The 16,120-nt window shown below is 37.4% G+C and overlaps 1 protein-coding gene across 1 annotated transcript in view; it reads right to left on the bottom strand.

The window, feature by feature from the left end:
- The window catches only part of PSMD1 (proteasome 26S subunit, non-ATPase 1), an 86,190-nt gene that overhangs the window by 13,531 nt on the left and 56,539 nt on the right, over positions 1-16,120 (bottom strand). Inside the window, exons 17-18 of the mRNA XM_059703500.1 lie at positions 9,587-9,701; positions 5,015-5,131 (exon numbers count right to left, since the gene is read on the bottom strand). Coding sequence (XP_059559483.1) covers positions 5,015-5,131; positions 9,587-9,701 — 232 coding nt within the window. The remainder of the gene's footprint in view (positions 1-5,014; positions 5,132-9,586; positions 9,702-16,120) is intronic.

The following is a 16,120-nucleotide window of genomic DNA, read 5'->3' as shown; positions in this document are numbered from 1 at the left end:
TAATTAATATTAAGTATACTACTTTAAAAAACTAGTATTTAATCACTTAAAATTTTTTCTTCACATTTTACTACTTATGTAGCAGTAGTTTAATCTCATTATTATGAGTCCTCATAAATTATTATTATTTTTGTAGGTTAGGATAGTATCTTAAATTTGGAAGTCAACTTCAAGATCATCTGTTGTACTCCCTCTATTTTACAAATGTGAAAGCTGAAGTAAAATAGGTGAAATTACTGGCTTACTTGTGATCACAAACAACTAACTGCAATTAGGGCTAGGATCAGGATTTTCCAACTCAATTTCATTATTATGAACAGTATGCCCCCCATATAAGAAAGAGTTTGTAGGAAAAGAATCACATTAATTTCCCATCTTATCTATAATAATAAAAGCATAATATGCTAGTTAGACTGGACATCCTTCTAGACGACCTTCTGGATGAAGCTGTGGTGGTGGGGGCTGAGGCAGCGGCAGCCACCAAGGCGGTGGGGGCTGAGCCCCTTGCATGAATTTCGTGCATCGGGCCTCTAGTATTATAATATCACAGAAAAGAGACAGTTAAATCTACCTTCTCCAAATTAATGAATTTTTAATATTCACCCTGTTTTAAACTCTAAAACTTATACTACTGGAGGGAAAACACTCTTAGATGTCAGAGAAAAAATAAAGAATGGGAAGAAGGGAATGAAGTTTCTTGGGAGTCATTTTCGCTGGTACTCATCACCTGACTATATCTCGTCTTTTCTACTTTTTTTCTATTTTCCTGAATATAGAACTGTAGCTGCCCATGAGGGATCAGTTTGGGAGTTTTTTCCTTTATTTTCTTTTCTCTTTCTATTACATCTGCTGTTATGACTTAAACTACAGGTCTCTAATTCCTTCCAAGAAGTACTAGAGGCCAGATGAATTTTGGAATTCAGAATTTAGAAAGCTAACATGGTGCATGCACTATATATTATGCAATACTCAGAGTATAGTGTGGAGGCAATGTCCCATAATAAAACAAACTAATGTTTCTGAAGCAGCAAAATGCTTGAATATGAACACTAAACAGAATAAAGGTTACAAATGAGTTCATATTGATTGGGTCAGGTTTTACAGCCAAATGAATCCTTAAAAACTAAAAGACCTCTTAGTTTTTAGAGCTTTTTGAATTGTAGATAAAGACCTATGCACTTTTAAAATTTCTCTGTGGCTAGTTTCCAAATCTCTTTCTTTAGTTCTGACTCTTTTGCTATGCTCTCATCTTAAGTCCAGCAGACTTACTATCATCTCAAACTCAACACACCTAAAATAAAAATTCTTTATTCTTCTTTAAATATTTTTCTCATGGTAGTTGCTTGTAGCCCTTTCTTTATATCACTACCTATACTGTTAGAGTTCAAGTCCCTATCTTAAGGCAACAGTATAATATAGATTACTATTTACAAATGTGTTATGCTGTAAAATATTACCATATAATATTAAAATTTCAAGATTATAATTTCATCATATAAAAAAGTTCACACATTTCTCTACAGAAATATTTCTAAGTTACCACGATAGCTCGCAAAAGCCTAATCTACCCAAACTGGGATTTATTTTAGAACCTTAAAAGCTTATCAAGCTTGACCAAATATAATCCTACTTCAAAAAAGGGTATCTTCTCAGTGGTGGGTGAAGTTTCCTTATAGCAGACCAGAGGACAGATGATATTAGGCGAGGAGGAGCACGAGATCCATTCTTATACATTAGTATTTTTATCTGATTCTATATACACATTCAAATAACTGCTAAAGATAGATTCCATGTCACAAGAAAAAACAAAAGTCAGATCTGTCATAAAAAGCGGAGTTGGGTTCCTGGGAGAAAACAGCTCCAAGGACCTATTCCTGTTTATGTCCAAAGGACATTAATCTAGTTAAATGGTTCTGAGCCTCTGGTCAAAGGGCTTCCTAAATTGAGTTTGTAATCACCCAGGATGTATGCATGTTGCTGGGTATATGTTTGTGAGACTGAGCAAGCAAAAAACTGGCAGAGGAAAAGCAAAGATGTCCTGGAGCTACTGCAACTAGACCTACATTGTAGAGCTAAGTGTTAAGATGGCATTCTGTAAAAGAATGTGACCTGTATCCTGATTACATAAAAATATTTCCTTTGGAAATGTCAATTATAAATCTCACAAAATATCTGAAATATGTTCCTTCTGAATTCTTTTGAGGAGGGGCTATAGTTTTGATGAAATTAACACTTAATTTTATATTTCAAGGTGTTTCCACTTTATTGCATGTACTGGTTTACAACCTTGTAGCTAGGACTTTGTAGCCTTTAAAACTTCTCTTCAAGCTTGTTAACAGCTTTTTCTTTTCAGCAAAATGTTACATACCACTCCAAATGAACTGTCAATGTTGTCTTATTAGCAATTATCAGATAGAAATGATAGAAACTATAGCCCACAAAGCTTTTTATCACATGTTAATAGCAGAAAACAATGGGAGAGACTTTTAATCTCTCCACTCCCCAGGATATTTTTTCATTGCTTTTCAGAGTGGAAGGGAGGGAGGCAGGGGGAGAGAGACAGAGGAGAAACACTGATGTAAGAGAGATAGACAGATTGGTTGCCTTCCACATGCACCCCAATGGGGCTAGGGATAGATCCTGCATCCAGGAATGTGCCCTTGGACAGGGAATCAAATCTTTCAGTGCAAGGGCTAATGCTCTAACCACTGAGTCCCATTGGCCAGAGCAAAGAACATTTGATTTTTATACTGCATACACAGTTTTGTTTTTGTAGTCTGTGGGGGTACAAACTTGACTTTCCCCACTGAGTTTATATTAATGGCAAGGACAATTAGCTGTTACTGTATTTCAACATTCTTAATCAATACCCAAGATTCTGATACAACCTGAAAATGGAAGTGTACCCCATGTATTTACATGAGCTAATAAGACTTGGCTCAACAATATTTTATAGAATCTGCCATTATTGATACAGAGCTTATGATTATGAAATCCTACAGCCCTGGCTGGTTTGGCTCAGTGGAGAGAGCTTTAGCCCTTGGACTGAAGGGTCCAGGGTTCAATTCCGGTCAAGGGCATGTACCTCGGTTGCAGGCTCAATCCCTGGCCCTGATCATGCCACATGCCATAGGCAACCAATCGATGTGTTTCTTTCACATTGATCTTTCTCTCTCTCCCCCATCCTTTCTACTTTCTCTAAAAAAATAAATAAATAAATGGAAAAATATCCTTGGGTGAGGATTAACCAAAACAAACAAACAAATAAACAAAAAACATCCTACACAGTAGAAATGGGAAGATGGTAAACAGCTTGTTCACAATACAAATCATGTGCAACTGACATGTGAGGTCAAAGTGAATAAATATCTGTATATTACCATTAGGGGAAGTATATTCCATGGCCTAAACTTTCTTCTTCTAGTGCTATATTACTCAATTGGATAACCTCCAACTGATAAAGATCAGCAGAAGGTCAAAAGCAAAAATAAAAAATGCAAAAGCTATTCATAACTGCTATATTTAAAACAAAAACCAGAAAGAAATGTGGCCTGTGTGAAAAAATGTTTATGCTCTAGAAGAAAATGATTAAAACAGATGAGAAGACTGATTCTATCTGCAATAATGTAATTTTTGGATGTCTTAAAATTTTGACTAAGAGAGAAGCACTGAAAAGGAAACAAAAATGATAGTAACTGCTCAGAAAGTGAAACCTATTAAATAAAGTTCCATAAAATAAGAATGACTAATCAATGAGTTCTGAAAATTTTTCTCTTTTATCCCCATCCCTCATATTAACCTATTTTGCTGAAAAGAATGATGCTGGTTTGGCGCAGAGGATAGGGCATCGGCCTGCAGACTGAAGGGTCCTGGGTTTGATTCTGGTCAAGAGCACATGCTGGGATTGCGGGCTCGATCCCCGGTAGGGGGCGTGCAGGAGGCAGCCAATCAATGTTTCTCTTTCATCAATGATGTTTCTATCTCTCCCTCGCCCTTCCTCTCTGAAATCAATAAAAATATATTAAAAAAAAAAAGAAAAAAAGAATGATGCTGAACATCTGCTTGATAGGGCAAAAGACAATATACCAATGTTTGTTTGTTTTCTCTGTTGTCAATTTTTTGACTGCTTCTCATATGAGAGCAGAATTAATATGAGGCTGTTAACTGCCCTAATTTTAAGTTAAGAATGAAAAGATCTGAAATTATTGCACTAGCTATCACATCTATTTAATATATATCAAACATGGTAATTTTTAGCACATGTAAATAAGACCTATGCATTTTCTATTTCTCAACAAAATGGGCTTCAGAGGGACCACATGGAGAGCTTAATATGAACAGTAGTCACTGTGCACTGACATCTGCCACATAAAGTGAGAGGCATTAGCTATTGACTGAAGGACTAGCGGGGGATGGTAGGGAAGAAGGAAGGTGGGAGGGAAATAGAGAGGGAAAGAGGAAGAGAGACAAAGGGAAGAGCAGGCAAAGCTGCACTGAAAGGCTATTATTATACTTCCACCTACATAGAAGAGCAACATATGCAGGGGTGTTTCTTTGGACAGATGTGGGTCAAGAGGGAAAAGATAGCTGTCCTGAAGTCATCTGAAATCCTGTCCAAGAGATTACACAAGAGGGCAATGTCATTTCTAAACTGAAATTGTATGTACTGCCTGAGTTTACATCCTGTATCAGAGGAACAAGTTATCTCACTGAATAGATTTTAAAAGGACAGTAAAGGAGACAAAAATTAAAGTTGACTTTCATGATTTCGTGAACCCATGAGTTCTATTTTTCAAGTATGGTTATACAGTTGAATTAACAAAGTGACCATAAATCTGTAGGAAATGCATTTAAAGAGTATTATATATTTAAAGTTTTCCCATTCTCCTATCTCTTGGCTTTCTATGAGTTAAGTGTTCACCACATTTGAGGTAAAAATGTCCTCAAAAGGAGGTAAGTTCCTAAAGGAAAGCTTGAACCAGCTGTATTCTAGAGTCTCATTTTGTTTGCTCACCTTTGGACAAGTGATTTCAGTCTGCTGGATCATGATGAGAGCCGAAGCTATGAGAGCTCCTTGCCTCACATAGTTCACAGGGTCATTTGTCATTGGTTCTAGCAAATTAATTGCTTCCTGAAAGCATTAAAAAACAACAACCCTTAAATAAAGTTCATATAGCTGGGTTTACAAATTAGTTACCACCATTCCAAGTTAACTATCTTCATCTGACATTGTAATAACAAGTTAGTTTAAGACAAACTGGATGCACATTCAGAACAGAGTATGCTTTAAGTTTCAATATAACTGATGGTATGTGAAAAGGAAGCTTGTAGAACACGACTGCTCCTGTTTTGAGGAAAAAGAGGTAAAAAAGAAAGAGAAAATGAATGATTAATGTTTAATAAAGCACCCATTATTTCCTAGGCACAGTGGTAGGTATTTATGGATGTTATCCTAGATAATCCTCTTAAACCTAAAAATAAAACAAAAACAAAATAACAATAGCAACACCAAATAATCTTTATAAACAAAGAAACTGAGAGTTAGAAATGTTAAGTAACTTGCCCAAAGTCACATAAGTAGCAAATTGAGGTCAGTCTGACTCCAAAACCTGTATTAAGTATCCAACTTCCTTCAAATACCAGGGTATGGCAATGTCTTAGATAATTTTACAAGATGGGGTGGGAACAGGTGGAGAAGGTTAATGGGGGGACATCTGTAATACTTGCAACAATAAAGATAAAGTAAAATACAATCAACTAAAAAAATCCCCACTAAATCAAAACAAAAAACAAAGATAAACTTCTAAAACAAAAAAGAGTTTACTTGCTAGTAGCATGGTAAAAAATTTAAAAATAGGACTAGAATTGATTTCATGGTTACACTTCACAAGACCACATATACTGAATGGGACTTTCCAAACTGTTTACCAGGATTTACTCAATATCATATCCTTCGGAATGTGATCAATACTATGAAAAAAGGACTTCTTGATTAAATACGTCTGGGAGTTCCTGCATACTATATATTACCTCCTGTTATAGATTCAAATGTATATATCATATCAAATGTTCTAGGAATGTACAAAAGCTCCAGGCACATAGTGATGTGGTATGTTAAAGAAACCACTGGAACTTTTGTTTTTCCCAGTATTTGTCCATAGTAATGTTACCAAGAACTCTTTTCCTCATATAGTAACTTTTATTAACACCCTGCAGAACATTAACACCCTTTGTTAAGTGCCATTTTTTAACATCCCTTATAAGGTTCTTAGGTATAAACCTGGAGGAAAAGAGAAAAGGGATTTACAAGATTATCAAACTTATTTCTTAATACATATGCAATTTCTCAAATATTTCTTCTAAGGTCAAGGAAAGAAAGAATAAATTTAATTCTTTTTTTTGGAAAATGACTTTAGATTTCTTTAGATGTGGATTTAAAGTCACATGCCACTTAATATTGGGGATACATTCTGAGAAATGCGCAGTTAGGTGATTTCGTCATTGTGTGAACATCATAAAGAACACTTACATTAAAGAGCAGATGGTATAGCCTGCTACTCTAATTGTATGTGCTGTACTTTTATATGATTGGCAGTGCAGTAGATTTGTTTATACCAGTGTCACCACGAACACAAGAGTAATGTGTGGCACACTTACTGATGGCAGTTACGACATCACTAGGTGATAGGAATTTTTAGCTCCATTTTAATGTTAAGGACCCAAATATCAGTATATGATGCACGACTGTATTTATTTGTTTTTAAAAATGAGAGTTAGCGTCAACCCATGAGCCAGGAGGTCACAGTTTGATTCCCAGTCAGGTCACATGCTCCAGTTGTGGGTTTGATCTCCAACAAGGGGCGTGCGGGAGGAAGACCATCAATTATTCTCTCTTATCATTGATGTTTCTATCTCCCTCTCACTTCCACTCTCTGAAATCAATTAAAAAATATATACATTAAAAAAGGAGAGCTATTAACAATATCACACATACCAGATGTTTTCTTTCTCCCACTTCATTAAAAACTGTAATGACAGTGTGCAGAGTTTTTCAAACTCATATATTGTCAATATAGTTTATGAAGTAGTCATGATAAAAATATAACCAAATTTCCAACTTACAAGTTAAAAGACACTAACTTGGCTTTTGAGGTCTCCTATATAATAAAAGGCTAATATGCAAATCAACCAAACGGCAGAATGACTGGTCGCTATGACATGCACTGATCATCAGGGGGCAGATGCTCAATGCAGGAGCTGCCCCCTGGTGGTCAGTGTGCTCCCACAGGGGGAGCGCCACTCAGCCAGAAGCTGGGCTCATGGCTGGCGAGCACAAAGGTGGTGGTGGGAGCCTCTCCCACCTCTGTGTCTGTGGCACCACTAAGGATGTCTGACCGACAGCTCCCTGACTGCGAGAGGGTGCAGGCCGGGCTGAGGGGACCCCCCCGCCACTCCATGCACGGTTTTCATGCACCAGAACTCTAGTGTGAAATAACATCAAAGATATATTTTAGCATAAACAGATGTTTCAGGTTTTTAAGAAACAAAAATAACCAAAGCACCAAATTTCAGACATGTATTGATATGAAGATCATACAAACTAGAAGTAAAGCAGACTTGTATAAAATTTTTTAATTGAATTAACATATCAGATGCTGTGTCTCAAAGATGATTTGCTCCAAGATATTAAGTTTAAAATAATCTGGAAAGAAAACAAAAGTCTAATTTACATTTAACTTATGAGGCTTGACATAAATGTCTATTAAAGACCTGAGGGGGGAAATACTTAGTAAGACATTCAACTTATATGAAGGCCAATTTCTATAAACTGCACTTTATATAAACAATGACATTTCTAATAAAAGTGAAGATTCATCTATATATATCTATATATATAAAAGCCAAGCAACTGGAATGACAGAACAACTGGTTGCTATGATGCACACTGCAGCCGACCAACCTACCAGGGCCCCTCCCACAACCGGCTTCACCCCACACATGCACGAATTCGTGCACTGGGCCTCTAGTTCTCATATAAAAATTTCTCACCCAAAAGAAATGAAAACATTTAAAAAAAATTAAACTCTGTGAGGGCAGAGACCATGTCCAACTTGTTCACCATCAAATCCTTAAATGATCTTCCCTCTATCATTCATGTGACAAATATTTACTGAAAGTCTACTATGTGCCAGGTCTGACTTTAGATTCTAGCAGTGAACACACTGTTCCCAGGGACTTGACATTTCAGTGGAGAGGAGTCAGACAATCAATAAAATAGGTGTAAAAATATGTTAGGTGGTGATAAGTGCTATGAAGAAAAATAAAGCAGGGTAAGGAGAGAGAATTGAGAATACTGGAAGGGGATGTCGCCATAAATTTTTACACAATTCCTGCTACATGTAGTAAAAATGCCTATTTTAATCCCTAGCTTCAATTATGCTTTATATCGTTAGAAGAAGTTATTAGTATCTAAAAATAATACCCTTCTTAGAGAAAAAGTAAAGCAAATTAAAATTTAATTACGGAAGTCAATCAATAAGCGAATAGCTATACTTTGTTTTATTTTAGTTTGAACAATAGATGGTAAAAAAGTGACTTCTTCCCTCTGATGTAAAGACTCTGGTAGTATAATCTCTCTCTCTCTCTCTCTCTCTCTCTCTCTCTCTCTCTCTCTCTCTCTCTCTCTCTCTCTCTTACACACACACACACACCTGCCGACCCTATTAAAAGAAAAGTTCACTAAGCTATGGGCATGTGTGTTATAAAAGATAAAATTTGATATGTTATTGCTGTGAAAAAAAGAACAAAACACAACACTTGTTATTTAAGCAATGACAATGCATTTCTTTTTTTTTTTCCCCACATTTCACTGATTCTTTTTTACAGAGAGGAAGGGAGAGAGTTAGAGAGCTAGAAACATCGATCAGCTGCCTCCTGCACATCCCCCACTGGGGATGTGCCCGCAACCCAGGCACACGCCCTCGACCGGAATCGAACCCAGGACCTTTCAGTCCACAAGCCGACGCTCAATCCACTGAGCCAAACCGGTTTCGGCGACAATGCATTTCTTTACGAATCTCATGAACTGTGTTTTCAAATCATCAACTTGCCTAACCTAACTCTGTCACTTTGGAGGGCTTAACAAATATCAGGTTAAGTTCATGAGGAGAAAATAGGCAAATAGCAATAAAATAATTTGTTTAAAACCAAATCAACCCCAATAAATTTAATAAAAATTAAAACAACAAGAACAACAAAAAATCAAACCAAAGGAATAAAACTGAATTGGTGGCCTCATACGAGAACCTTGATTTCCACAATACTAATTCTGCAAATTAGACATGTAAAATAACCAAAGTCAGCAGCATTTTTTTCCATTATAGCCACCTGTATAATGTGGTAGTTTGTTCTTAAATGGCTTTGAGCCACCCAGAACAGTAAAGTAATGAAGTTCTGGGAAGCTTTGTGAGGCAAGTCTTACAGATCACACCACTCTCATATTTTTACAGCTGTTACATAAACCTTTCTGTGAAGGAAAACAGTCTGGCGCCAGGAAAGAACTGGTCCCATTGCTGTTGGGCTTTACCTTGTTTCCTGTACCAGCACAGCAGATGCCCAGGGCCATGGCAGCTCCATAACGCACGTGAGGATTATAACTCTCTGACAACAATGAAACAACGCTGGGGCACTGTTCAGGGGTCCTGATAAGAAACAGAGGAAGTGAAGACAGTGTTATACATAACACATTTTAAATCAAGATGGGAGAATTTTAACCGTTTTTTTTTTTAATTTTTTAAAAAATATCCGCCTCACAGAATTAGTCATTCCTGGTGCCTCCTCCATAATTGGGACTAACCATGGGGACCTGAGGGGCGCACACTTCTTGCTTTACACCCATATTCTTATATTTCCTGCTTACTCTCTGTGTCTTGTTTCAGAAGACGTCATTTATAAGGATTCTAGGATGTTTCCAAAACTGCATGAAAGATTTAAATCCCCCAGCATTATCCTGGTTGAATATTAAACTAATAAATAAGCTTTGATAATGAGGAAATTCTGATTTTTCTGTCTTTTATGTTGATAAGAAGTAGTAGAGAAATTGTTCTTTTGTCATCTTCGTATGTTTGCAAAGAAGAAACAGGACAACCTTGACTAATGAAGTATCTGACCTCTAAAAGACTATCTTGTTATAGTGGTACCCTCGAGGGGTAGCAGGACAGGGGTAGGAACTAGAAGAAGAGAGTGTAAGGAGAGTTTATGGCAGGCTGGTAATGATCTTGAATTATGTACTAGTTATAAAGGTATATTCAGCTGTGAAAATTCATCAAGTTGTAGGGCAATGATTATGAACACGTTTTCAGAAGTATATCACACTTCAATAAAGTTTGTTAAAAAATACTATCCATATTTACATTTTAATAACATTTATTAATTATCAGTAATCACCTATAGACCAATTCAAATCTATAATTCAATGCTGGAATTGTTCTCTAGCCTCAAACTCCAGCTATTAGTAAATTCAAATTTCAAATGGAGCAGAGCCAAGGTTATGAAAACTGTCTATAAAAGTGGAATTTTGCTATAAGGGAAGGCTGGATTATTTCCCCCTACAATAGAGTCCATTAACCTTTCTTAAAAATGTTCTCAGTTTGACAAAGTTTCCTAGTATGAATAACTTGGAAATAATAATAACGGCAACAATATGGAATATACGAACAAGATCTGGGTTCTAGTCCTAGCTTTGTTAATTTTTTTATAACATGACATTAGGCAAGTCAATTACATTTTCCTTTCTGTAATTAGAGATAATTTTTTTCTCCTATTCTGCAGAAATAATATAAAAACAAATGGGCAAATAACTAAAAATATGGTAATAGCATATGAACATTGAGATAAATAGTTATATAAGAGGAAGCCATGGAGTAAAAAAACCCATTATTTAAGTTCCTGTTTTGTTTACAAATAGTTGGGATAATTTAGATAAGGTTCAATTAACCAAATACTTTGGGGTCCCTTTCCCCTGCAAAAAGGAATGGGACTAGAAGTTCCATAAGGTGTGCTCCACTTAACAAAAATTCTATGGCTTCAATGAGAAATGTTCCTATGAAATAAAAATGAAATTTAAAGTGATATTACACCAAAGACTGTTGGACAGTTATTCTGCAATTGTAGTTGACAGCACCAGCATTTAACTTTTATTTAACTCCTATTAGGCTAGGAACTTAAAGCTCTGTCCATGGTTTGATACCCAAATTCTCGGACAAACAAGATTGCATACATCTCAAGGGCCAAGAGCTAAGAGTGTCTCCTATATTTCCATAAATTATTAGCACAGTGCTAGGCACTAAAAATAAAATAATTTTTATTACTTAGTAAAAGACAAAGGGAGCCAAATTAAATTTATATTTAGAGACTTAACCAACAAGTATTTTCTACTAGCTTCAAAGCTTAATGGTTAACCACTGGGAAAAATAATCAAGCCCTTCAGTGTTCCTCTTCTCCCTTAATTTTATAATTCAGCTAGATAATAAAAGAAGGTAGAGTTAACAAGTCCCTGTCAGTGTTACTTGATAAGGGCTGAGTGTCTCTGATTTTATGTGCTTTGAAGTTCCCAGGAGGGAGAGCAAATATAGGTCTAGGGAAGGCTGCTTTTAAAAAGTACAATACACACTGGGACAGGTAACTAAGTTCTGATTTGTAATTTCAATAAAATTTCTTGGCTTGTAGCTAATAGTCACCTTGCCAATGTTACTATTTGTACAAACCTTCCACAGAGTAGGAATTGTGCAAGGGCATATGCACAAGTCATTGCCACATCATCCGACCATAAACTGCAAATACAAATTCCATTCTTTCAACATACTGGCTATTAACTACCATTTTTTAATTGAATATTTTCTGCAACCTCAATGTTAAATCATATTAATAAATCAAGATGCTATCAAGAATATGGTGTCTTTGCTCAGCTGGTGTGGCTCAACAGTTGAGCATTGACCCAGGAACCAAGAGGTCACCGGTTTCATTCCCAGTTAGGACACTTGCACAGGTTGCGGGCTCGAGCCCCAGTAGGGGCTATGCAGGAAGCAGCTGATCAATGATGTTTCTCTCTCATAGATGTTTCTATCTCTTTACCCCTCTCCCTTCCTAACTCTTAAAAAAAAAAAATGGTGCCTTTTTCTAATTTATCATCTCCAGAGGAGCAAAAAGTACAGAATCTTTCTAAGCAATGATCAGAATGCAAACATTTACTTGCATGTACTAGTATATATGAAACTTTAAAAAAGTAATGGTTAATAAATGAATAGAAGATAAAATCATCTCATCATCATTTTGCAACTTGGAATGAATTAATGGATCTCAATTATTAATGACTACAAACTTCATAAAACAAGAAACAATTAGACCTTATTGTACATTGTTAGCCCTACCCCTCCAAAGAGAGAGGAGAGAGAAATTGAACCAACTATCAATTTAAAGAAAATACAGAAACCAACACACACACATTATACATAAGGTTGCAATCAGCAAAATCCATACTGTGGGAAATGACAGTAATGATGATGTGGTTTCTTCAACAGACTGCTGCCAAAACCGGTTTGGCTCAGTGGATAGAGCGTCGGCCTGCGGACTGAAAGGTCCCAGGTTCGATTCCGGTCAAGGGCATGTACCTGGGTTGCGGGCACATCCCCAGTGGGAGATGTGCAGGAGGCAGCTGATCGATGTTTCTCTCTCATCGATGTTTCTGACTTTCTATCTCTCTCCCTTCCTCTCTGTGAAAAATCAATAAAATATATTTAAAAAAACAAAAAACAAACTGCAAGGAGTGGGGAAAGGGAGGGGCAAGGAAAGGCAAGAGAAGGAAAGATACCTATAAAATAAAATTAAAAAATACACCAAGTCTTTAATTTCATTAGACGCTCTGTCATCCTAATAAAAGGGTGATATGCAAATTAACCATCACTCCATCACAAAGATGGCAGTGCCCAATCCTCTCAGCCCCAGGAGGGGGTGCAGGGCCAGCTGCTGAGAGCGGGCAGTGTGAGCGGCCTGGTGAAATACTTGCTTCGTAGCCGTGGTGACGAGGCAAGTGTTCCACCCTGGCTGCAGAGGACCTCTGGGCCGTGGAGAGCTTCTTGGCAGTGGGCGCGGAGCAGACAGGCCCTGCAGAGAGCTACTGGCACACAGCTTCGTGCGCAGGGCTACTAGTTTTAAATAATTCTGACACTCCTTAAATCTTAGCTTTTCTATATAAACAGTTATCTCTTAGATAATATTATTATCAGTGGGAAACCCTCTGTGTCTCCACAGATTTCTAGTGGAAGTGGTCTTGTGGTGTCATGAGAAAAGGAATTTGCTGAGACTGACACAGGAGAACGAGTGGCATTTATTTGAGTGGAATTAAACCACTGAGTTTCAAAGGGTTCCTCTCCCTCTGTCCCGCCATGGATGAAGTGTAGCTGGGTCTTTAGCAGAGCTAGGATTAATGCCATTTGCTCAAAGTTTCTGTTCCGTTTTTGCACAGTCCAATCAACCATCAGGCTAGCTTCACTTGTGTTCCCAGCTGCAGTTCATCAGTCCATTGCATGTGGGGTCTACATGGCCATGGGCCATGCGACTTCTAGGAACACAGACGAATGCAAGGAAGCAGGAGGCCTTGTTGAAGTGAGCTAATCTTAGCTCTACCATGTCTGTATAATAATTATCAATATACTAGAGGTCTGGTGCATGAAATTCGTGCACTGGTGTGTGTGTGTGTGTGTGTGTGTGTGTGTGTGTGTGTGTGTGTTTCCTCAGCCCGGCCTGCACCCTTTAGCACTCCAGGATCCCTTGCTCCTTACCGCCCACTTGCTTGCTATTCCTTAGTGCTGCCGTGGAGGCAGGAGAAGCTCCCACTACCACTGCTGCACTCGCCAGCCGTGAGCCCAGCTTCTGGCTGAGAGGCACTCCCCCTATGGGAGTGCACTGAGCAGCAGGGGGAAGCTCCTGCATTGAGTGTCTGCCCCCTGGTGGTCAGTGCACATCATAGCGACCAGTTCTGGTTGTTCTGCTGTAATGGTCGCTTAGGCTTTTATTATATAGACTAGAGGCCCAATGCATGAAATTCGTGCAAGAGTAGGCCTTCCTTCTCCCGGCTGCCGGCACTGGCTTCCCTTTGGCACCCGGGACCCAGGCTTTCCTCCGGCAGCCGGCAGGCACCTGGGACCAGGGCTTCCCTCCGGCCGCTGGCAGGCACTCGCGATCCCGGCTTCCCTTGCAGCCTTGGCTTCATCCAGAAGGTTGTCTGGTCTAATTAGCATATTATGCTTTTATTATTATAGATTTGTTTGTATCACCATAAGCTTATAAATTACATAAGGGTAGAAAATGTTTACCTTGTTCATCTCCACAAGCAAATAGAACTAAACGAATACTTCACAAATGAATGAATATGTAAGGGACAAAATGTGCACATTATTAAAAATTCCTTGATGGTTGGGTGCTTGAGAGGTAAAAAAATATCCTTGGCTCAGATTTCAGTTGTCCTCCTAGGCCTATAAAAGATAGTAGACTAACTTTTAAAGTCAAAGATAGAATTTGTTCAATAAATTAAAAAGGCATCAGAAAATTCAGTATTTTAGGAAAAAAATGCACCAATTAAATTTTTTAGTTATTGTTAAATTAGAGTCTGAATCTCACCTTTAAGCTACTTTAATTAAAATTTATCTGGAGTTCTAGGTAAATGAGAAATTCCACACAAATGAAGTTTTCACATATTTGAAATGTTATTCGACCTTTAAGAATGATATTTTATATCATTTTGAAAGGAAATATTTTTTAAAATGCATGTTATAGCCTAGACTGTGTGCTCAGTGGTTGAGCATTGACCCATAAATCAGGAGGAGACCAGTTTGATTCCTGGTCAGAGAACATGCCTGGGTTTTGGGCTTGATCCCCAGTAGGGGGCATGCATGAGGCAGCCAAATCAATAATTCTCTCTTATCATTGATGTTTCTATCTCTCTCTCCCTCTTCCTTCCTCTCTCTGAAACAAATAAAAATATATTAAAAATAAATAAAATGCATGTCACATATTCCTGCCATACAAAAAAGCTGAAGATGATTTAACATTTCAAGTGTGGGAATCACCACTATGACATCAATTATTATATCACATATCGTTGTGGAAGGCTGAGTAATATGAGAGCTATAAGTCTCTATTTTGAGTAGACCTACACACCTATACTTTTTAATTCCTGTTTTTTTCAGTTGACTCTGTTTGCCATTATTTAAGTGCTTGTCCAATTTTTAATTTGTTATTCTCCTCTGGACTTGGCAGGGAAACGTGTATTAAAACTGTCTCAAGAGTGAATTTACCACTGAACATTCTTTTGTAATATTTAGATTTACCACCATGTGCAAATGTTATTTTCATTAAGGAGGGGAAGAGATAGTTTTTGTGTGTGCATACAGCAAAAAAGATCTGGAGTAGGGACTTACAAACTGCCTTCTATCTAATACAAATGAGGTTTTAGAGCATGATTTAGTTATTTGCCAACTGAGATATTTGTCTACCCTTTTATTTATCTCTTTATTATTCTGTTTTCTTTGATTCTCAACTATGCTTCTAATAATTCGGGGTTGCCAAATAAGTGGTTGTAATAATTAGTTATGCTCCTTAGCCATTAAACTAAAAAAATTAAGAATAATCTAAGTACTGCCCTAGCTGGTTTGGCTCAGTGGATAAAGCGCCGGCCTGCGGACTGAGGGGTTCTGGGCTCAATTCCGGTCGGGGGCACATGCCTGGGTTGTGGGCTTGGTCCCTGGTGGGGGGCGTGCAGGAAGCAGCCAATCAGTGATTCTCTCTCATTATTGATGTTTCTCTCTCTCTCTGCCTTCCTCTTGGAAATCAATTAAATTATATATATATATAATAATCTAAGTACCAATTTTAAGTACTTTCCGTTAAGATTCCTTTAAAAAAGTGAGTGAATGTGTGTGGGAGGGGTTAGTATTGACAAAGTATAATAATAATAATGATAATAATTATTATAATGGTTAGTATTTTATAATATACAGAATATTTATAAAAATTTGATCTATATTGCCAAAACCGGTTTGGCTCAGTGGATAGAGCGTCGGCC

Source organism: Myotis daubentonii, chromosome 7 (genome assembly GCF_963259705.1).
Source record: "Myotis daubentonii chromosome 7, mMyoDau2.1, whole genome shotgun sequence".
In the NCBI taxonomy this organism is placed as follows: Eukaryota; Metazoa; Chordata; class Mammalia; order Chiroptera; family Vespertilionidae; genus Myotis; species Myotis daubentonii.
This window is presented reverse-complemented; position numbering and strand designations above follow the sequence as displayed.